Source organism: Eretmochelys imbricata, chromosome 8 (genome assembly GCF_965152235.1).
Source record: "Eretmochelys imbricata isolate rEreImb1 chromosome 8, rEreImb1.hap1, whole genome shotgun sequence".
In the NCBI taxonomy this organism is placed as follows: domain Eukaryota; kingdom Metazoa; phylum Chordata; order Testudines; family Cheloniidae; genus Eretmochelys; species Eretmochelys imbricata.
The window spans coordinates 15,800,647-15,822,435 of record NC_135579.1 but is presented as its reverse complement, the minus strand read 5'-3'; the positions used below and the strand labels follow the sequence as shown (position 1 = coordinate 15,822,435).

Sequence of the window (21,789 nt, the reverse complement as noted above, 5' to 3'; positions counted from 1 at the left end):
AAATGTAGGTAAAGAGAGATCCAAGGATGGAAGGTCCTATAGAAGTACAAACTATTATAATTCTAGATTAATACATTATGCAGCTTGATGTGTCAGAATACATATATATTTTTACATTTTGTATTTTAAAAATCTTGCTTGCCTTTTTTTTTTTTTTAAACTAGCAAACCTGTTGGTATGCCATCTCCGGTATCTCCGAAGCTATCTCCAGGGAATTCAGGGAATTACTCTTCGGGGGCAACCAACCCTTCAGGGAGCAGTTCTTCTGTGACTATTCCACAGAGAATCCACCAGATGGCAGCCAGCTATGTCCAGGTTACATCCAACTTTCTCTATGCCACTGAAATTTGGGACCAAGCTGAACAGCTTTCTAAAGAGCAAAGAGGTAAGACTTGGCAGAATCTGACTGTAAAATGAAATGTGCTGAATTGTGCCATAAATGCTAATAGATCTTTCACATTGAGAGAATCTGCTAATAGTACACCAGGGATGTTTTGTCAGTTGGTGTTTTGCTGTAGGGAAAGATGGATTATTAGTGCCTTAGAATTTCAGTAATATCTCAGACTTCTCCTATGATCTTGATTCTGAATGGTATAAATAAGCCTCACACTGGCAATATATAGCCAGATATAATTTTTGGGACTTGATGTAACTTACAGTTTACAATGATGGACTCAGATTTCCATTTCTAAAAATGTATTTAATGAATATACAAATTTGTTTGAGAGGGAACTCACCACTTCTGAGACTGTTTAACTTCAGTGCAAACCCTTTTCCATCTGTTCCTATCAATCATTTTATTGCAAAAATGTTTAGTTTTCTATTGGAAATTGTCTCTAAAACAATAAATGTAAAGAAACCTTTTTTCCCTTTCATTCCTGTACCATTTTCACCTCTTTCCACCTCTTCTCTCTCCCCTGGTGTTGTCTGTGAGAGATGTGTAATATTTGTTAGTATGTCATAGGTAGATTCCTCCTCAGTACCACATTCTCCAAAGGGAAGTCAATGTGAGTGTGTGTGCATAGTTTGATTTGTTTTCTTGTGTCATTCTAGAGTTCTTTGCTGAACTGGATAAAGTTATGGGCCCTCTGATCTTTAATTCGAGCATCATGACAGACCTAGTGCGTTACACCCGACAGGGATTACATTGGTTGCGTCTGGATGCTAAGTGATATCTTGAACTGAAGGAATCAAAAGTAGAACACACTTTTCTTGCTGCCTCTGATTTTCTCCACAACACTGTGTCATGTCAATAAGGAAGACTGCCATAACACATTGCTTAGTTGACACTAAAAGCAAGGAATGCTTTCACCTCTCCCATCCTCCTCTGTGTGTTTAACCCCAAACCACATCATGTTAATGGACTTCTTCAGTATTCTCATTTTTAAGTTATTTAAATATTTTAAAATTGGCTACATATTAAGATATGGCTTCACTGCTCTGCATTGAGATTGGAATTCCAGTCAATAATACATAACTAATCAGTTTTAAATCCTATTTATTTTCATTTGTTTTTAAAAATTTTTACAAAGCCCAGTTATGGGCTCTTTTAAGACTTAGCTATTTTTTCCTATAAACTTACCCATCAAGTACTTAGCGGAGATTAAATGTAGACACTTTATTTAAGTACTGCGTGAGCTTGTTACTCTGTAATGTCTTGTGGTGGTAGTGCTTGTAAAAGAAAATAAGGGTTGTTAGGTTCTAAAGTGTAGGGACACCATGGTTTTCATGCCTATGACTCAAATCTTAAATAAGTACAGTTTTATTATTGCAGAATTTGTACTAAATTTTGAGAAAAGTTCCAGAGATATTCTTCTACACATTAAGATATTTCAGTTTAAATGAAAATATAAGAGATGTATATGGAAAGATATTTAGTTATGTCTAACTTGGATTGTTTTTTCAATACAATTTCAGAACACTTGGTTAACACTATAGCAATCACAAAACATTACAGTAAACTTGCATTTAATGCAATATGGAAGTGGTGTGAGAATGAGCTTCAGTCTCTGATAGGTGCATACTGGAAATGTTTCATAAATGGACAATCTTGTGCTTTTTTTATATCTCCATTTAAAACAAGTTTTGTCTCCTTGTTTGTCGTTATTTGACGCTTACTGAAGCAGCCAACTGAACAGTTGAAAGAACAGATAAATAATTCCTATTAGAGCTGTTTGTATCATTTCCATTGACTGGGAAACCAAAAATCATAAAAAGTGATAAAAAGATCCATCTTTTCCTTTTTGGGGTCTGCTAATTGATGGACGCTATCACGTGGTAATGGCCATTGTGAGGTGCAGAGCACATCTTTCACAGGGACATTGTGAAATTGTTCTGATGTAGAATTTATTTAAAACTTCTGTTTAGCCCCATGTTAATGGAGGCCCCCGTTAATGTTAGATGTTTTAGGGGAGCAGAATATTCACTTTAGAAGTATGTTGGTGCAACAAGAATCCTGCATTGAGTTCCAAGTGGCTGCTTTTAAGAAGTTGTAATCCAAAGTACCTTTCCACATAAGGTGGTTGTTGTCTGAGTAAAAGGTTAAAAATTATATTTCTTTCAATATTGCTTAGTGCCCCATCATGTCTGGTGTGCCTTATGCCTTACTTTTAGATGAAGATTTTATGAACTGTTTACAAGATGAAGTTTTACAGCAGGACCATGTATACTGTATGGAGTTGGTCTTCTGCAGTACTTTTGGTAAAATTCCATTTCTTTTTCAACATCCTAGTGTGTGTCATAGAAACTGACTTCCTGTTACAGTGGTCTCCTTTTAAAGAGTCAAACTCTGAACCATTTAGAGTGGTATTATGGAATGCTGCTTTGTTTTTATTTCCCATTGCCCCCTTATTCTGTACCAGATGTGAACGTGCATGTTCAGAAAAATTATTGCACTAAATTTGTGTGTAGTTGTGTAAGTGCCAAAATGATGGCAACCTCAAAAGAAGGAATAGAATTCTACGCTACTTAGTACTGCAGTATGTCCTATGGGCTTTAAGAGTTAAAAAGTTTTGCAAATTAGTAACTTGACTAAACTGTAGCTGCATATTCGTAGAGCTTCCTATGTGTTCCAACATTATTTGTACTTCCAGAAAAGTTTGCTACATACAAATGGAGACATTCAACCTATGACTTTCCCCATTATACTTCAGCCTACATTCAGGTCTGTTTGAGTACCCTTTTTATTTGAATCACAATGTAAGTTAGTTTCTCTGTGTTCGCTATTAGAGATGGAACTTTCTTTACTCTCAAACTGTGCATCTTGGTTAATGGGACACTGTCAACTCTTTTTCCTTTGTAATACTCTAAAGTGCCTAGCACACTTTTGACGCTATATAAAAATACCTTCTTAGAAGCTGCATTGTTTGTATTTTTTTTTTAATTTTATTTTTGTATAAGGCTGCAGTAGCCGGCATGGCTGTTTCTAGCTTGCTCCGTTATGTGCACCGTTACCGTTGATGTAGGCAGTAATGGTCTCATCTCTGGGAATATTATTTTTTCTTAACTAGAGTCTCATCAGTATCTTTGCGTGGTATATTTTTCAAGAGACCAGTTTAGTGTATCCCTTAGCTCCAGACCAATGGATTCTAAATGTTTGTCTAAAAAAATCTAGAAGACTCTTTACAGTCTGTCAAAATGGGGACCTGAACTGGCAGGTAGAGGCCTGCCTAAATAGTATACGTTCTGGTGAAATCCTTCTGGAGTATTGTCCCAGGTTTTCTATCTGTGTAAGACATATACACAGGTCTTGTTAAAAAAACAAACTCCTCCATCGACTTAGGCCATTTCAAATGGATTAAACTCAGTTTGACAACTCCAAAAGCATATCTAACTTGAGATTTACCCATTGCTTCAGAGAGAGAGAGAGAATTTTATTTTGCCTGATAGAGTAGCTAAAACAAAATGAAAATCGCTCATAAGCGTCCATCTCTCTGTCAAAATGCAGGCTAACAAAACCTGTCCTTTTTTAACCTTTAAGCAGCAATGTGGGAAACGCATGTCATTTGAGTGCTAATGCAAGTTGCACAGTGTCTTACCATGAAGGAATCCTTAACTCCTGATACTAAGGGTTCCCTATATGGTTATATTTTAACAAACATCAGTGTTGTAGTTTTTATTCATCCCTCCACACCCACCCCAGTCCTCCCAGTGGTGAACCTTTTTTTAAAAAAAATTTTAAAAAGGCTTAATAATCAGACTAGGCTTGCTCAGACATGAAAACTATTTTGAATTTGCGGTCAAATTTTCAGATTCCGAAATGACAAGTTGCATCATTTATAATTGTAAATGAGCCTACAGGACACCAGAACAAAATAACCCATGATTTATTTTGATTTGAAATATTAGAGCACATTGGATGGCTCTTTTTTGTCTTTGACGGCAGTATGCAATTTGTATTGTATGTGTCTTTAATATATATGTGTGTGTGTATATATATGTATATATATATATATATGAACTCAGTCTGTCCAAAGTATGTTATACTTGTTTTTAGATTATAGTGCAACTGATTATATTGATATATTATTTATTAAACTGAGTGCTGAATCACCATCTTACTGGTGATGAATCTTGATATTATACAGGAGTGCAATGTATATTCTTTTAGATTGCTGAGGCTTGATTGCTGTGATTTAAAAAAAAAAACACCCTAAAATGTATTTATGAATGACCCCAACATATAGAGAGTCAGTACTTTATGAATATAATTTCATACTTGCCTGGGGCAAGTGAAATAAATCCTTAGGCATGCAACTGTGTAGTTTTGCCAAACTAGTAGAAAGAGACTACCTTTGCTTTATTTAATATTTTGTTTACCCTAGCAGAAAAATTTACTGTCATTGCAGTGTTTATATTAAAAGAGTTACAGAAGGGCCTGAGCAAGTCAAGTTTGAATTAATTTACCCATTGGGGAGCAAGTAACTTCCAAATCATTGGTTAGCGCCCTAACAAATATTTCATAAATATTTAGGTTGAGGATTGAATTACTTTAGGTCTAGTGAATCAGTATTATGGAAAGCTGTATATTTCCAACACAAAGCTAATCTTAGATATCTTTAAACAAAGAGGCGCCAAAGCTTTTGCTAAGCAACTCTGTTAGACAAACACAGACTATTCTAAGAGGACTGATTTCCTGGAGATGGAAGTACAAAAAGAATCATGTCAAATCACATTATTTTTGAAGGAGTTTTGTCTGTGATGCCATTTAAACATAGCAGTGTTAGGAGGAAAGAGCGGGGGTAGCTATAAAAATAAAACTAGATTCTTGTCTCATAGTGAAAATTATTGAGGATGCTAGAGCAATGAGCCTGGCCAGTTCATAGAACAGTCTTAGAGAATGACAGCATTAGCTCTTTCTCTATTCCAATATTCAGCTGAGATTAAATTGAATACACTATGTTGAGCAGTTTGAAGTGCTGCTTCAGGATAGTTTATATAGGCTATCCACATGTAAACTTTTTTACCTGCTTTAATTCCATCTGGAAACTTAACAGAAACGCATCCATTCCAATTGATGTAACTCCATATTTATTAATGGAGTCAATACTGGCAAATTGGAATGAAATGTTCCCGGTCTTGAATTTTTTAGATATAACCGTAGGAAATCATGCAGTTAGGTACACAAGTATTGTAGCCCATATTTGTTGGCTGCATTGGCATTAAATATCTGAAAGTTCAACTACAAGGACCAGACATGACTTTTTCAAGCACAGTGACTGACGTCTGTATCTTGTCCCCCTTTTAAATGGTTTGAAGAAATTTTGTATATGGAGGATAAAGTGCTTATATATTTATTAAAGATCCTTTATCTTATTTGAAATTATTATTATTTGGTGAAGAAGGGTTGTTTTTTCTTTTGAGGAGGGTTGGGTAGGGCAGGGGAGGGTAACTTTTAACCTACCACTTCAAAGCCCTTGTTAATCATGCAGAAAGGTACTGTTAATGACGGGATGTCTCTATCCTATGCTTTGTACATGACAAGTCCATGTCTTACATTTTGTTTCTAGGCATCGGTCTTCAACCAAAACTTACAAAAAAACAAAAAAACTGTGATTTTATTTGTTGCAATACATATGAAATTTCAAAGGGTACTTTGAGGCTCAAAATTAGGATTTCTAAGTCAGTATGTGCATTTCACGTAATAAAGCTGTTAATGGTGAGCAAAGTATTATATACTAACTAGATTTTTCCACATCTGTATAGTATATTCAATGTATTTTGTGGTATTGAGATTATAGAAAGTTTAGTGTCTGAAACATGCGTTTAATGTGTATTTTTAAACAAATTTATGGCAATTAAAATATTTGGAGAAAAGGGTATCACATTTCAATTTGTAAAGATCTTTTTAACTACTGTGTCATTAAAATGCTTTGTACAATGCAAAACTGTAACTGGAGAAACTAAGTTTAATAAATATCAAATAGATTTTCTGTATTAAACTTTATAAACACTGTGCTTGTATCTTGTGTAGGGTTCCTCCTCAGGGGTATTCCATCTTCCAACTCAGTTCTCTGGGGTCCTCACGCCCTCGCAATATCTACCTGTTGCCATGCATGACAAGGGAGAAGAGTATCTGTTATGCAGGTGGCACAAGACTTATTTTGATATTTCACTTGATTCAGTGGAAGTGGTCTTGTTTCTTTCAGCCCAGTTGATTAGCATGCAAACGTGATAGTCACTGAAATACTTAAAATTAATCTGATCAAACCTGAAATAGTTACTCAGTTAAACTTGCTCTTACTTGATTTGAGCAGTTTGGCAGCAATAGGTTTGTTTTCTTCCAAATACGGTGGGGAACACTGGAGTATTGAAGGAATCTGCTGTTTTGAGGTTCTTGTTTAATAAGATTGCTCACTCTGTTCCCTTTCTCAGAAGGGCTGCTTGCCTGTGAACTGTTGGCTGGTATCAGTGGGAGGAGAGATGATTGGTTTATTCGCTCACCAGGCCAAAGGGTAAAATGTCCATAGTCCAGCTGCACATTAACACGTTCGCAGAGGTGGGCAAACTACGGCCCGGGGGACACATCTGGCCTGCAGGACCCTCCTGCCCAGCCCCTGAGATCCTGGCCTGGGAGGCTAGCTCCCAGCCCCTCCCCCGCAGGCTCAGCTCACTGCACTGCTGGCGCAATGCTCTGGGCGGGGGTGGGGCTGCGAGCTCTTGCCGGGCAGCGCAGCTGGAGCGCCGCAGGCTGACCTGGTACTCTGTGCCGTGCAGTGGCGTGGCTGGCTCCAGCCAGGCAGCACGGTGCTCTGGGCGGCGCGGCTGTCGCACCGCCAGCCACGGGTGCTCCAGGCTGTGCAGTAATGGGGCAGAGAGCAGGGGGGTTGGATAGAGGGCAGGGGAGTTAGGAGTGGTGGTCAGGGGGCAGGGAGGTGTGGATAGGGGTCGGGGTGGTCAGAGGGTAGGGAACAGCGGGGTTGAAGGGGGACAGGGTCCTGGGGGGCAATCAGGAAGGGGGGGGTGGAATGGGGTGGCGGGGGGCAGTCAGGGGCAGGGGTTCCAGGGGAGGTCAGGGAGAAGGGGTGGTTGGATGGGGCAGGAGTCCTGCGGGGGGCAGTCAGGAGTGAGAGGAGGGGTTGGATGGGCCAGCGGGGGTGGTTAGGGGACAGGGAGGGGTGGTGGGGTCGGATAGTGGGCGGGGGCTGGGTCATGCCTGGCTGTTTGAGGAGGCACAGCCTCCCCTAACCGGCCCTCCATACAATTTCAGAAACCCGATTGTGGCTCTCAGGCCAAAAAGTTTGCCTGCCCCCGCTCTTTCGGGAATGCCTCCCCAGCTTGCACCCTCCACTGTGACTTTTTGTTCATTAGACACAAGACAGAGCAAGTCTGTTTGCTAAATACAAATCTTTGTTTATCATATAGAAAAACATAAAATGTGAACAATTTTTAAAAAAAAAAAAGCTACTAAGATGCAAGGTCTTTTATTCAGCTTGTCATCAGAAGGTGCAGTCTAGACCAGTGCATGCTTTCAACTTTCATGAAATGCCCTACATCATTTCATATATCACGTTTTTCTGAAAAATACTAAATATATGCTATTGCATAATTCAAAGTGTCCTAACTTAAGAATAGTTAATAGTTAATAAATATTTTATATATAAGGTTGAACGTTGTAAGAGGTAACAATATTTTCTTCTCCTTAGTGACAGCTCACTCACGGGAAATTCTTAGGGAACAGCGAGTCTTCCTGCAAAAAAGGACATAGTATTAATCATTAAAGGCCTGGGCTGACGTAGTTATGTAGGTCTCAGCCCAGTGTACACATGCACATAGCATGGTTCATTTGGTTTAGCTCTCTGTAACTAGAATTTAAAGTAAATCTGGTGTGTACTCTTTCAGTAGTTCTCAAATCTTACTTCAACACATCCTGAAAGCACGTTTTAGGGAATAATGATGCTATCAGTGACACACACTGGCAAGGAGGGATTGTTTGATTTCTAGGGCAGTCTTCTTTCAAAAATGTATTGTAAAAAGTGATGACCTGAAATCAGTTCCTCGGCAGATGAAATGCACAAGGTTTGGTTTGCCTTGCTTGGTGGCTTTGCTTTATTGCTTTGCACACTGGCTCAAGAACACCTGCCTGTCCTTTGACTACACCCCTGATAATGCTGAATGCATTACTGCGTAGTGGAAATCCCTTTTTATTGCTATATGCATCTTTCTGTACCTGCTCTTGCGTCTCTGAAAGGCTGAGGGGTAACATACCAGTTTTGTTAAACTGTAGTCTAAAACAACCTGTCACAAATGCATCTAAAATAACAATTTGACTTCTATTATCTACTAAAAGATATCCTTTCTATTCACTTCCCACTGTGAATGCAGTGTGCACTGCCAAAGCACTATACCCATCTCTTCCTAGATTGGGGGTGTAGGGTGCTGGGCATATTGCCACCAGCCTGGGCTCTCCCATAGGAGTCTGTCTTCAGTTATTTAGTAGTAGTTTGGTTTTCGGTGTCTTTGTTTAGACGTAGTTGGAGGAAATGGGAAAGGGAGGGCAGCAGAGAGGCCCTGTTCTGTTTGTGTCTAGTAATGTAGACTAATTCACATTCAGACTTCTGAGCTCCTTATCCATCTCATCTAAATTAAAATGTCTATCCTTTATTGTGAGATACTGCTTTTTAATGACACCACCTGCTTGAAGGGGGATTGATTTTTAAAGCTAAAAAGCAGTCATCACTTAAGTGTGTCCTGCAAGAATCGTCCCTTAGAATGTGTTAACTACTTATGCTAAACAATCTGTTCCATTTTGTATTTAGCTGTGCCGCTGAGTACCTTTCCCAGTCCTGAAGAAGAGCCCCGTGTAGCTCAAAAGCTTGTCTTTCACCATCAGAAGTTGGGCCAATAAAAGATATTACCTCACACACCCCCCCTTGTCTCTCTAATATCCTGGGCCCAGCACTTCTAAATTGCAACATCTTTATTAGAAAATATATAATCTTTGTAGCGCAGAGTAAAAAAAAAAAAGATGTTGCCAATCTCCATAGAACTCCTAGGAACGGTTCTGCATGCAGTTTGCACTAAGAAAATTAATTTTGAAAAATGTCTGAATCTATTGTTCCAACCCTTGCTGCATCTATTCTTTCTGTACTGTATAAATTTCATCTCAAGTATTGGATAATTCAGTGAAAATTCCCCCTGTACACTGGTGTGAAACATTCCTGTGCCTTTATCCTTCCCTTAAACATGTGGGAATGAGTAGTTACCTGCATAGCATAGAGACGCATTCACTGTCATCCCTGCATTTGGCTCCTATGGGTCTGAGGGAAATCCCTCTCCAGAAAGGTGTCATCCTCCTTTGCCTTGTTAGCTGAGAGCTTGGATGATGCAAGGAAGCACAGTGTACCTGAAACAAGATTGAAATACAATTGTCGTAAAGGAACGGTGGCTTCCTGCCACAGTTAGTCCGAGCTTGGGTTTAATGGACTTCAAATACCTGTCTCAGCAAATAACTTATTTACAGATGCCTCATTTGGCAGTCAGATTATAACATTGTTATTGAAACATTCTTATTCCTTGGTATGTTTGTAAAGTTCTATATCAAAAGTAACTAAGGTGCTCCAGTACTCATGGGACGGAAGTAGCCATCCTCATTCATAGGTGAAGAGACTGAGGCAGACGCACTAAATTACTGGCCTAAACTGACACTGTCCGTGTTAGAACTGAGATAATAGCTCTAGAGTTTCTGGTTCCTGCTGCCCTCAGACCACTGGCTTGTGCTGCCTTCACTTGCTGAAGTAACTGAGACACACACTGCCATTAACTCTAAATACTGTTCAGCATTTTATGCATGTAAGCACATAGACTTTCATCTTAGTAATTGCCTGACCATTTAAATGAAAATGTTTCCTTCTGCTCTTACCTGGCTGAGTAGGGCTGCACAAAGTAGTAAGACAGCTATAACTTTCAAACACTGCATCTTCTTTGGATAGGCTGCCAATTGCTAGTAGCATTCGTGGAAGGTGGTGGACTCCTGAATGAATTTTCCAAACCTTTCAGCTAGACTTTTATAGGCTCAATTCCCTATCCTTGCATCAGCTGCCAGTTGTCACAGGGACAAAGTTCGTCTTGGAGACCAGGAGAAATGTAATAAGTTAATGTCTACTAAAGTCACCTAGTTCAAGGTCGGTCTATCTGACAAACTATATTTACTTTTCTTACACGTTTACTTAGTATGTGGGGAAACTGATCATACAAACTGTTACTTTTTTTTAAACCTAAGGCTGTGTACCTGCCTGCAAAAAGGGTGGTTGGCCTTATTGGCCCCAGTGTATTCGCTGGGGAGCTACAGCTGTAACCTTTTCACTTCCATGGCTGCAAGTACTTAAAATGTTGTGGGTTTTTTAAATAGGGGAGGAAGCATTGTCTAGGCTAATAGTTTTAGCTTGAGAGTGGAAGATGGGAGTTTGATTCTGCTCCTCACTTTTAGTGCATTAAAACAGCTTATGCAAATTATTTAACCTGTGAGCCTCAGTTTCTCCACATCAACTATTACATAATACCACCATCAGAGGTGTTTTGAGACCTTTTATTAATGCTGAAGGGCTTTGAACTTCATGATTTTCATTCAAAATTCATAATGCATAATTATAAATGTTAGTCTCTGGGGCGTTAATATGGACCTATTCCAAGGTAATGTGCGTGGTGCTGTATGTATATGAATAAAAGTAATGATACAGTTGTTGCTTACCTAGGAGGGTTAGCACAAGTGGCTGTTTAATTGGCTGGAAGAGGCAGCAGGGTGGCTTCAACTGTAAACTTGTACTAGCAATATTCGCTTCTGAAAGCGTAAGAGTGGGATCTATTCAGACTACGGCAAGGCCTCCCACTTTCTCTCACATGATTTTTTTTATGTGTAAAATATACTTTTAAATAAAATGCTGGAGATGAAATTAATGCAGTTGGGTACCTAATGAATCTTTACCAGGGCCCTGTGCAGTGACTGAGATGAAACCCTCAGCAGTGGAAATATTCTGCCTCCCACTCCTGTGATTTCTTTTTCATCTAGACTTTTTCTGATCAAAAGTAGCATATTTATAAGATGGAGGAACCACAGCCAATGGGAGCTTCAGGGGTAATGCCTGCGGACAGGGCAGCGCACAGAGCCGCCTGGCCATGCCTCCACGTAGGAGCCGGAGGAGGGACGTGCCGCTGCTTCCGGGAGCTGCTTGAGAGCCTGCACCCATGACCAGAGCCTGCACCCATGACCCCCACTCCAGCAGCCCGACCCCCTGCCCCAGCTCTGATCCCCTCCTGCTCTCTGAACCCCTCACCCACCCTCCTGCACCCCTGAGCCTGCACCCCCAGCGGGAGCCCTCACCCCCCCAGCCCAGAGCCCCCTCCTACACCCTGAATTCCTCGTTTCTGACCCCACCCCAGAGTCCGCACCCCCAGCCGGAGCCCTCACCCCCTCCTGCACCCCAACCCCCAATTTTGTGAGCATTCAAAGCCTCCCATATAATTTCCATACCCAGATGTGGCCCTCGGGCCAAAAGGTTTGCCTACCCCGCTCTAATGTGCTCCTGCAGGGGTCACGGCTGGGTCCAGTACTATTAGTGACTTGAATAATGAAGTGGGGCATATGTATAAAATGTGTGGATAAAACCAAGATGGGAGGGGTTGCAAGCACTTTGGAGGACAGGATTAGAATTCAAAATGACCTTGACAAATTAGAAAATTGATCTGAAATCAACAAGATGAAAGTCAATAAAGACGTGCAAAGTACTATGCTTAGGAAGGAAAGGTCAAATGCACAACTACAAAAGGGGAATAACTGGCTGGGCAGTAGTACTGCTGAAAAGGATTTGGGTGTTATAGTAGATCACAAATGGAATATGAGTTGTCAATGTGATGCAGTTGTGAAAAAGGTTAATATCGTTGTGGGGTATATTAACAGGAATGTCATATGTAAGAGATGGGAAGTAACTGTCCTGCTGGACTTGGCACTGGCAATGCCTCAGGAGGAGTACTGTGACCGGTTCTGGGCCCCACACTTTAGGAAAGATGTGGTGAAATTGGAGAGAGTCTAGAACAGGGTTCTCAAAGTCCCGGCCCCCAGGCCCTCTGTGGCCCGAGAGCCTCCCCAGTGTGGCCTGTGGGGCTCCAGCAATTTTGAGGCCGGGTCTCTGCCTTGGCCCCACCTGCCACCCCCAGGCACACCCGCTCCCAGAGCCCAACCTCTCACCCCTTTTGCACCCAAACTCCTGAGAGCCTGCACCCCAATCCCCTACCCCAGACCACCTCCTCCACCCAAACTCCCTCCCAGAGCCTTAGGCAGGTGGGGGTGGAGTTTTGGGGGGTGGGTTCTGGGCGGCATGAGTGACATTGGCCCGTTCGGAGGATTTGAGGACTGGCACTGGCCCTAAGGTAAATTGAGTTTGGGACCCCTGGTCTAGAAGAAGGCAACAAAAATTATAAAAGGTTTAGAACACTTGACCTCTGAGGAAAGGTTAAAAAAACCTGAGCATGTTTAGTTGGATAGTCTTCCAAATATGCTAAGGGATGTAAGAGGACTATGATCAACAGTTCTCTATGTCCACTGAAAGTAGGACAAGCAGTAATTGGCTTACTCAGCAGTAAGGGAGATTTAGGTTAGATATTAGGAATAACTTTTGAACTATAAGAGTAGTTAGCTTCTCGAATAGGCGCCCAAGGAGATTGTGGAATCCCTGTCATTGGAAGGTTTTAAGAATAGGTTAGCCAAAGAAGGTCCTGTCTCAGCACAGGGGGCTTGACTTGACCTTTTGAGGTCACTGCCAGCCCTACCCGTCTATCGTGCTATGCATGTGAAGCACTCCGCACCTGGCTCCCAAATCTACTCCACATATGGTTCTATCTCAGTGGGAATCAATCTAGTGAAGGGTTTCAGAGATTACAGAGCTTGTGTAGGAATGAATATCTTTAGCCCATTCCCTTACACTTATTTTAGGAACACTGAGGATACTGGAGAGCGTAGTGGCTGTGCAGAGTCTGAGTTCCTTTGAAGCTACTGTGTAATGGCACAATACAGATAAAATACAATTGATGTAGAAAGCTCCAATGCAGAAAGCTTTCAATGATCTCTGTCAAACAGCCTTGACATAGAAGGGTGTACAGTCATTTTCCACAACTTTTTCATGTGCAGATACTTGCTGATGTCAGCCTGGAGGGAGGAATTTCAATTATAATGCCACGTTGTAGGACTGATGTTCCCTAAATATGCAAAGAACAGCCCTTGCCCAATTGGACCGGTGATCAAAATAGAAACCTTATCAGACAGATTTTCTGCCCCCCACCCCCACCCCCCCCTACGCTTCTGGCTACCTCTGTACCCGCTCATGGCAAGCAAGAATTAAACCTTCTGTACCCCTGTCTCTGGCCCTGCTGTTTAAGATGGAGATCAGTTGGTAAAGTACAGCAGGTCAAAAGAGCTGAGCCTGAAGCAATTGCTTGTGCTGAATCAGCCCTTTTTGCCGTTGCATCTTGTTCATCATAATTCTGAGGAACCCTAATCCATTCTGCAGCCAGTCTCCATATTGCCTACTTAGCAGCCCTTACAAACAAGCAGAGATGAGTACAAGAAGCAATTGCCATCCAGCGCTTTAAGCAGGGAGCTGGAAAGGCTTTTAGAATCTCAGCTGGCACTAGTCACATAACCTCCTCTGTGCGCCAATTTCCCTATTTGTTAAATGGGACTTGTGGTGGTGATGGGTTGTGTGGTGTGACACTTAATTTGTCTGTAGTGGACTTTGAAAGTCTGATGAGCTGTATAAATATAGCTTTCACCCCCTCTTGCGAAACAGTAGCTTCCAGTTTAGAAAGGAGCGCTCTCCCTCTTTTCTTGCTTATGCAAGTCCCCTCTTGTATTTCTTCTGAAAGGTGAATATTATAGCAGTTTTCAGAGTAACAGCCGTGTTAGTCTGTATTCGCAAAAAGAAAAGGAGTCCTTGTGGCACCTTAGAGACTAACCAATTTATTTGAGCATGAGCTTTCGTGAGCTACAGCTCACTTCATCAGATGCATCTGATGAAGTGAGCTGTAGCTCACGAAAGCTCATGCTCAAATAAATTGGTTAGTCTCTATTATAGCAGTGGAAGTCAACCGGTTGTCTTTTTCTTTCCAGAATAGGTAAAACACGGGTAATGGCAGCTTCCTCAGCCCTAACAGGAAAGGACATCAGGGGTGGGCTGTCATTCATCTGGAATTCTTTACCAGATAAGGATTACCATAAAGGACATGGATACTAAGTTTGAGATGAAGGATGTTTGTGTGAATCAAAGAGCGGGGTGGAGATGCACTGCAGCAGAATGCAGCAATTTGCCCACATTTTAGCTCAACAGCTCTCAGAGCTTGAAATAGTCTCAGGCTTCACAAAGCAAGTAAAAAAATAAAAAGCAAATACTGTAGCAAAGTGCTTTTGGCCTGCAGCAGAAAGAATGCAGGTGTTCTCCAGCTTGAAGAAATAGTCATTCCCTAGGGAAGATATCCATTACAGCAATGGATACAGACGCTTTACTAGTTCAGTAAAATCACACTGTAGAGCATTGTTTGAAAAAAAGGGTGTTTTACACTTTTCATTAGTTTTACTTGTAGCAGGCTAAACCTGTCATTTAAGCTTTGAAACGTGAGTTGGGTGAGGGAGGGAGGAAAAAAAGCTGTAAGCTTGCAAAGGATTTTATACTGCAATCTAGTATTATTAAGTCTGCCTTTGATGGGCTTTGCCACCATTCTTACTAATACAAAAGCGATCACCTACCAACGTTTGCCATAGTGGCTTGGAAATTGTAGCTGTTTCAGTACACTAGTTTTAGGCTTTGATGCCACTGAAATATTACTCCTGAGGGAATTCTGCTCTGAAACAATTACAATTCTGCACACAAAATTTGCAGAATTTTAAAATATTATTTGTCAGTAAATAAATGGGGCTCCAGCACGACGGCAGTGGGGAGCATAGGCCATTGGCTGCACTGGGGTGGGAGATCACCCTGAAGTCCCCACTTCCCCCAGTACGGGGATTCGGCAGTGAGGCTGCACCTGACCCTAACACAGTGCAAGGGCCGGGCCTGCCCAGAAAACACCCTGGGGCCCTGCCCCTCTGCACCAGGTGTGGGTGGGCAGGTAAAGCCCAGCAGGATCCAAGCGTGGAGAGGCTTAGTGTGGGGGGATCCAGGTGTGGGGTGAGAGGTTTCTGAGTGTGGGCGGCTCAGTGGGAGATGGGGATGCACAGGGGCTCATTGGGGGGTGCAGGGGCAATGGGACTGCAGAGGATCCAGGTGAAGGTGGTTGGGGCTCAGCGGCGGGGGTCTGGGTAGGGGAAGATGGGGCTCGGCAGGGGTGGTCTGGGTGTGATGGACTCATTGGGGGGGTCTGGGCGCTGGGGCAGGGGTCCAGGTGGAGCTGGGTGTGGGTGGGGTAGGGCTTGTCGGGGTGAGGGGTCGATGGCTTGCTTAACAGGGGTGCCCCAGCTGCTGCTGCATGCCAGGCTGCCACTCCCCCCCCCCCCACTTCCACATTCTCCTCCCCTGCCCTATTCCACCACCCCCCATTCCTTCCCCACTGCTTCTTCGCCTCCCCCCTTCCCTTACCCAGCCCCACTGCAGGCATTCACTGTTGAACAGAAACAGGAAGACATCCAGCACCCAGAAAGAGAGCGCAATTGGCACTAGAAAAAGACAGCATTCAGCTGCAGTCAGCAGAGCTGAGAAGTAGCCTCCTTCAGCTGGACAACTCTGCGCTTGCAGAAATGGGGCAGGGGGAGCAGCACATAACCCCATGTGCCCCCCATACCTTGCCTTTGGGAAATTCTCCACCCAAAACTGCACCTATGCTCACCCCTCCGCCTTGCTCTCTGCACAGCTTTGCTGCAGGGACTTGAAGTAATTGGGGGGGGAGACATTTTCTGTGGGTACGCAGAATTCCCCCAGGAGTAAAATATAACTCAAACCCAAAGTCAAACTAAAAACAAGGTAATTCATTTTTCATTAGCACAGGATGAGCCAACAAGGTGATTTAGCACTGAAGGGCTGTTTCCCTCATCTTCAGGTTTTTCTACGTGCTTGGCAAACATCTAAGATGGGGCTGATCCATTCCAGACAAAGCAGTATGAGCTTCTTCACTTCAGTTAGGGTTAGACTATGCAAAATATAGCTATTAAGGTATTAAATGCAGCCCATGTTCCTACATCTCTGTTAATGAAATGGTAAGCAATCTACAAGTTTCACTTAAGATTCCTTTCAGTGCCTATCAATGGGGTATGAGAGAGGCAAAGCCAGCCCTTTCCATATCCACCATCTTGTTGCTTGAAGATCCAGCCCTCTGGGCCCAGTGATAGTTATCACAAAGGCAATATGTATTCAGAGAAAATAATTTCACTGTCTCCCTGCCGGAGACACTTCATGCACATTCTCAGCAGCTGCCTGAGGAACAACATAGCAGTAGGTTGCTTTTCATCCTAGCTCTAAGCAAAGGGTAATTAAGCCACAGGGGAAAAACAGTTGGAACTAGCTGAAGTTCTTTAGCTGTTTGGCCTGAGAAAGGTGAAGCCGTTTTAGCATAGCTAGCAGAGCCTGTATTGACACTGCCCCTAAAAGAAAAGAGATGTTCTGATTACTTTTTAGAGACAAGCTGGAAAAGGAAAAACCTTGGGTATAAATATAGCTCTACAACAGCCATTACAGACAGGAAACTATCTAAATATACCCTAGTGTAAACATATCTCAGGTATAAATGTAAGATTTATCTTACATTTACGCTGGGACCATCCCTGAACTGAGAAGCAGTTGTGTTCTGTGTTGGTAATGCCACTACCTCATTAGTCCCAGTGGCCAATGAATTAGACAGCTCATACAAGAGCCAGCTGAATAAAACCATTATTGTCTAATCATTTTCACAATAGGGCAACAGTTCCCAAACTTTTGAGGGTCACATCCCCTTACAGCTGTCCATGCCCCCCTGGAGCCAAGAGTGGGGCCACAGCTTGGGGGAGAGGGGAAATGCTGACAGGAGTAAGGGGGCCAGGGCCAGACTGAGGCTGGTGGCAGAGCTGCAGCTGGGCCCGCAGCCAGGTGCTGCTCCATTCCCAGCCTTGCCCCCAGCTGGGAATGAAACCACAGCCGACAGCTGTGAGTGTTGCAGGACTGGGAGGGGAGCCATGCTGGGGATGGGGCCAGGGATGCAGCTGGGGATGGGACCAGAGCAGAGCTAGGTGATGTGCCCTCCCCACCCCTATGGGGCTGGCTGGGGCCCTGCCACACCCCCCTGGATGGTCCTCCACACCTCCCTAGGGGGTTGCGCCCCACACATTGAGGACCTCTGCAATAGGGTCAAATTCCACCTTTAATTATGGCTCACTGACTGAGTTACAGATTTAGGACTACACACTGTCCTTGAGCCACACCAGATCTCTTATGGCTGTCAGCAGCACGTTTGCAAATAGAGCAAAGGTAGAAGGAGCTTCTTTGTAATATTTAAACTTTGAGTATGTTGTATGGTTGGATTCAGTGTAACTTAGTTGTAAAACTGAGTATTTTCCACTACTTATAAGGGCTTGGCTACACTTGCCAGTTAGAGCACCTTAAAGCAGCCCTGGGCACCCTAACTCCTGAGGTGTCCACACTGGCAAGGCACACAGAGCACCTGGACCCTGCAGCTGGAGCGCTCTTGGTAATCCACCTCCACGAGAAGCATAAAGCTTGCTGCACCCTGGCTGAAACGCCCGGGCATCAGTGTGGACGAGGTGTTGCATTACTGCGCAGTGATTGGCCTCCGGAAACATCCCATAGTCCCCTGAAGTCAAGTGGCCACTCTTGTCATTGTTTTGAACTCGGCTGCAGGCATGCGGATATCCCCTTTCAAAGCTTCGTTTCTGACAGTCGGCATCCTTTTCTGCTCTGGGCCAAAGCAAACCATTACTGTGGAATGCTGCTGTTGTGAGTGTGTGTGTGTGTGTGTGTGTGTGTGTGTGTGTGTGTGTGTGTGTGTGTGTGTGTGTGTGGGCCCTCCCCCTCCAAAACACACTGTATCTCCCCCCACATACACACAACACACTCCCCCTCCACTCCCCCTCCACTCCCCCATTTGAAAAGCATGCTGCAGCCACTTGCACACTGGGATAGCTACCACAATACACTGCTCTTGGTGGCCACACCAATGCACTTGCCGGTGACAGTGTAAACACATAGCAGTGTTTTCCCTGCTGCGGTCTCCAAAGGCTGGTTTAACTCCCAGTGCTGTACATCTGCAAGTGTAACCAAGCCCTGACTTTGGTTCTTTTCATGCTCCTCCTTTAGAAAATAAAGGAGACACATAGAAGGCTTCCACTCCCATTAAAATCAACAGTGAAACTGTCTCTTTATTATGCACTTAAAGTTGCATACAAAACATAGATAAACAAAGGGTGTGATGGAGCTCACTTTTAAGATATTGTTTCAAGTTGTCTGCATGAAGACAACACCGGATCAGTTACACTGAGTGTATCTGGAATGTCTTTAATGGCCACAAAGGCCAGACACTCTTAAAATAAAAACTTGAGATTCTGCAGAATTTAAAATCTGTCAGGGAACCTCAGCTATAACGAGTGAGAGAGACAAGGCCAACAAGCTGATCTAAAGCAGTCAAAGACAAGAATTCCACACAACACTGCAGGATAGGAACTAAGATTTATTGAACAAGCTTTTACAGCCTGCTATAATAAATATCCTTTTGTGTGTACGTGAACAAGTTTAGAAACAAAGAAGGGTCACTGACATTAATGCAGTGAGATCTCTATATTAACTGTATTACTCATCATTTTCAAAGTCAGCAGAGTTCTTCCTTTTCAGTCGCTCAAATTCTTGGTTCCCCCAGGTGTAAACAACATAGGCCACCACAAAAGCTTAAAAACAAAAACAAACAAACAAAGCAGTGACTATCTACCAGTTACATGACAGTAGTTACAATGTGAAAATTTCTTGCATTATGCTGTACTGATTACAGTCCTGGGATAGAGACTGGAAGTGTTACTGTGTAGAGATCACCATGATTTAAGGTGATTCTGTTGGATATTTAAAGCTCTCGCCAACATAGATAGGAGTTAAGCACCTAAAAATCATCCTGATGAGTATTCGCACTCTGCCATCATCCTATTATGTATGCCTAGATTTGCAGATAATCATGTGTGTACTATGAATGGCTCTATGGTGCATGAAGAGTTTCTCACGAAATCTCTCAGCCCATTCCTCTGGACTTAAATCCATCCATGACAGCTGCTGGCCCCATAGCTAGAACATTTTCTCTTTCATCTCCCTTTCTGCAGCATACCTGCTTCACAAATTCTCTCATGCATTTGTAGTTTTGATGATAGTTTTATTCCCTGAATTTGTTTAAGATCTTTTTATAAAAGTTTTAACATGAAATTCCATTCTTGTGGGCAGGGGAAGGTTATTTTATAAGCTTTTTAAAAATATCAACGATCTGAAATATAGATGAAGAAATGACACCAATCAGCATCTTTAATTTAATTCTGGTGTTAGTGAATGCAGTGCATACGGTACACGAGGCAGTTCAGAAGGCACTAGTTTAAATAATTCACTCAAATAAAGGAATTAGGACTTACGAGGAGCTACCCTGAAGACTCTTGCACGAAATCGCCTCCATACATTCGGAATTCCTTTGGTGAAGTAGTTAGGGAATGCCCTCTGCTCGAATGGAGACAAGCTGTAAGTGATCACATGCCTCACTCTTTCCAAGTTTCCAAAATGGCCACCCATTTTTAATTGCTTGTACTGCAAAAGCAAAGTGCTAGTTACTATGGAGATAGACTCTTTGCCACTTTTATGGAGACAGAGTGATTTTAAACACAATATTCCTCAGGATGGATCCAAATCGATGATTTGTATGATTAAAAAATTGGATTTCTAACATTTAAATAGTTTTTCTTTTTAAAAATAAACCCATTTAAAACAAAACCTGAATTTAATACAAAATATGTTAAGGCCCAAGCTTATTACAATCTCTTAAAACATTTAAATAGAAAATATGCTGCACTCAGGAGCCTCCATCAAAAACGTTGAGTTACAGGATGCTTTTCTATATGAAGAATCAGTGAAATTCTACGTTTTGGGATCACACTTTATAAATACAGCACAATGGGTCACGTACTGTATTAAAGCCTTGATCCTGTGGGGGACTTAGAGGCTGTATTGCTGAGTGCAAGACACTGGCAAAGTCATCACAAGCCTTTGGACCCGGCTTGTGACCCCAGGAGACACCATCAGGTATCTCATCACTGGGTAGCAAATGTAAGGTAAAGGCTCTAACTCAGCTGACAAGGTTTGAATGGGTTATTTAGAAACTCAGGGTTGGGAGGGACCTCAGGAGATCGTCTAGTCCAACCCCCTGCTCAAAGCAGGACCAATCCCCAATTTTTGCCCCAGATCCCTAAACGGCCCCGTCAAGGCTTGAACTCACAACTCTGGGTTTAGCCGGTCAATGCGCCAGCCACTGAGCTCTCCCTCCCCCCATCCACGGACGCGAATGCGCCCCTCTCTACAAACTGTCCCGAGGCACACATGGAAACGCTGGTTAAAACCAGGGGCTTAACTCGAGGCTTTCCATGGGGTGATTTCAGTCAAGCCGCCTGGCTGGGGCTGGGACCCGCTTAGAGGAGGGACGCGCAGAGCGGAAGATACGCGGGGTTACTTCGCCTTCCGCCTCAGAAGCCCCCCGGGGTTACAACAAGGTCCGGCTGGGTGGGGACGGGCCCGAACCGTGCGTCGGGAGTCACTCTCCGGGCGCAGCCACAGCACGAGCGGGAGACTCGCCACCGCCACCGCCCCCCTCAGCCCCAGGGCGACACCGGCCGGGCCGCGGTGCTACACGGCCTCCAGGCCCCGGGAGCCGCGCTGCGGTCACTAGCAGCGGAGGAATGGACCCGGCCGCTCCCCTCTCACCCAGGCCCGCTCGACCGCCGCTCGCTCGGACGCCCGGAGGTCACGTCTCCGTGGGCTCGCGGCCCTGCCAGCGCCTCCCTTCCGCTTCCGGGGCGCCACCCGGGGTCACCGCCCGGCCTGGCCCCGCCTCCCGAGCGAGGGGCGGAGAGGACGGGCAGACGGCCGCGCCCCCTGCAGGCTGGGAGGGCGAGGGAGGCCGGGAGCCCTACCCCAGTACCCCCTGGGGTTCCTCCGTTCCCCCCAGGGGTTTCCAGGGTCCCTCTGCCCCCCCCACTACTCCCGTGGGGTCGCCATGGTCTCTGCCCCCCCACTACCCCACAGGGTCTCCAGGGTCCCTCTGCCCCCCCACTACTCCCGTGGGGTCGCCATGGTCTCTGCCCCCCCA

At 43.8% G+C, this 21,789-nt stretch overlaps 3 protein-coding genes across 6 annotated transcripts in view; 1 reads left to right on the top strand and 2 right to left on the bottom strand.

Moving 5' to 3' along the window:
• Positions 1-6,456, top strand: part of AFF4 (ALF transcription elongation factor 4) — a 74,843-nt gene extending 68,387 nt beyond the window's left edge. For all 4 annotated transcript variants that reach the window (XM_077823486.1, XM_077823487.1, XM_077823484.1 and 1 more), the window contains 2 exons: positions 165-385; positions 1,054-6,456. In XM_077823486.1, the coding sequence (XP_077679612.1) occupies positions 165-385; positions 1,054-1,172 (340 nt within the window). In that variant the 3' untranslated portion in view covers positions 1,173-6,456. The remainder of the gene's footprint in view (positions 1-164; positions 386-1,053) is intronic.
• Positions 6,457-7,925: 1,469 nt separating this feature from the next.
• Positions 7,926-11,578, bottom strand: LEAP2 (liver enriched antimicrobial peptide 2). Its single transcript, XM_077824274.1, has 3 exons — positions 10,361-11,578; positions 9,705-9,844; positions 7,926-8,188 (listed from the first exon to the last, which is right to left on the bottom strand). The coding sequence occupies exons 1-3, from the start codon at positions 10,415-10,417 to the stop codon at positions 8,152-8,154; spliced, it is 234 nt and encodes a 77-aa protein (XP_077680400.1). The 5' UTR covers positions 10,418-11,578; the 3' UTR covers positions 7,926-8,151.
• Positions 11,579-19,121: 7,543 nt separating this feature from the next.
• On the bottom strand, positions 19,122-21,503 carry UQCRQ (ubiquinol-cytochrome c reductase complex III subunit VII). Its single transcript, XM_077825056.1, has 3 exons — positions 21,405-21,503; positions 20,069-20,237; positions 19,122-19,348 (listed from the first exon to the last, which is right to left on the bottom strand). The coding sequence occupies exons 2-3, from the start codon at positions 20,220-20,222 to the stop codon at positions 19,254-19,256; spliced, it is 249 nt and encodes an 82-aa protein (XP_077681182.1). The 5' UTR covers positions 20,223-20,237; positions 21,405-21,503; the 3' UTR covers positions 19,122-19,253.
• Between the last annotated feature and the right edge of the window lie 286 nt (positions 21,504-21,789).

Excerpts from the sequence above, each read along its gene's own strand:
- LEAP2 (XM_077824274.1), bottom strand. The coding sequence starts at position 10,417 with ATGCAGTGTTTGAAAGTTATAGCTGTCTTACTACTTTGTGCAGCCCTA. Across the intron at positions 9,845-10,360 it reads GTGCAGCCCTACTCAGCCAG|GTACACTGTGCTTCCTTGCA; the intron begins GTAAGAGCAGAA and ends ATCTTGTTTCAG. Across the intron at positions 8,189-9,704 it reads TGCGTCTCTATGCTATGCAG|GAAGACTCGCTGTTCCCTAA; the intron begins GTAACTACTCAT and ends CCTTTTTTGCAG.
- UQCRQ (XM_077825056.1), bottom strand. The coding sequence starts at position 20,222 with ATGGGTGGCCATTTTGGAAACTTGGAAAGAGTGAGGCATGTGATCACT. Across the intron at positions 19,349-20,068 it reads AGTCTTCAGGGTAGCTCCTC|CTTTTGTGGTGGCCTATGTT; the intron begins GTAAGTCCTAAT and ends TTTGTTTTTAAG.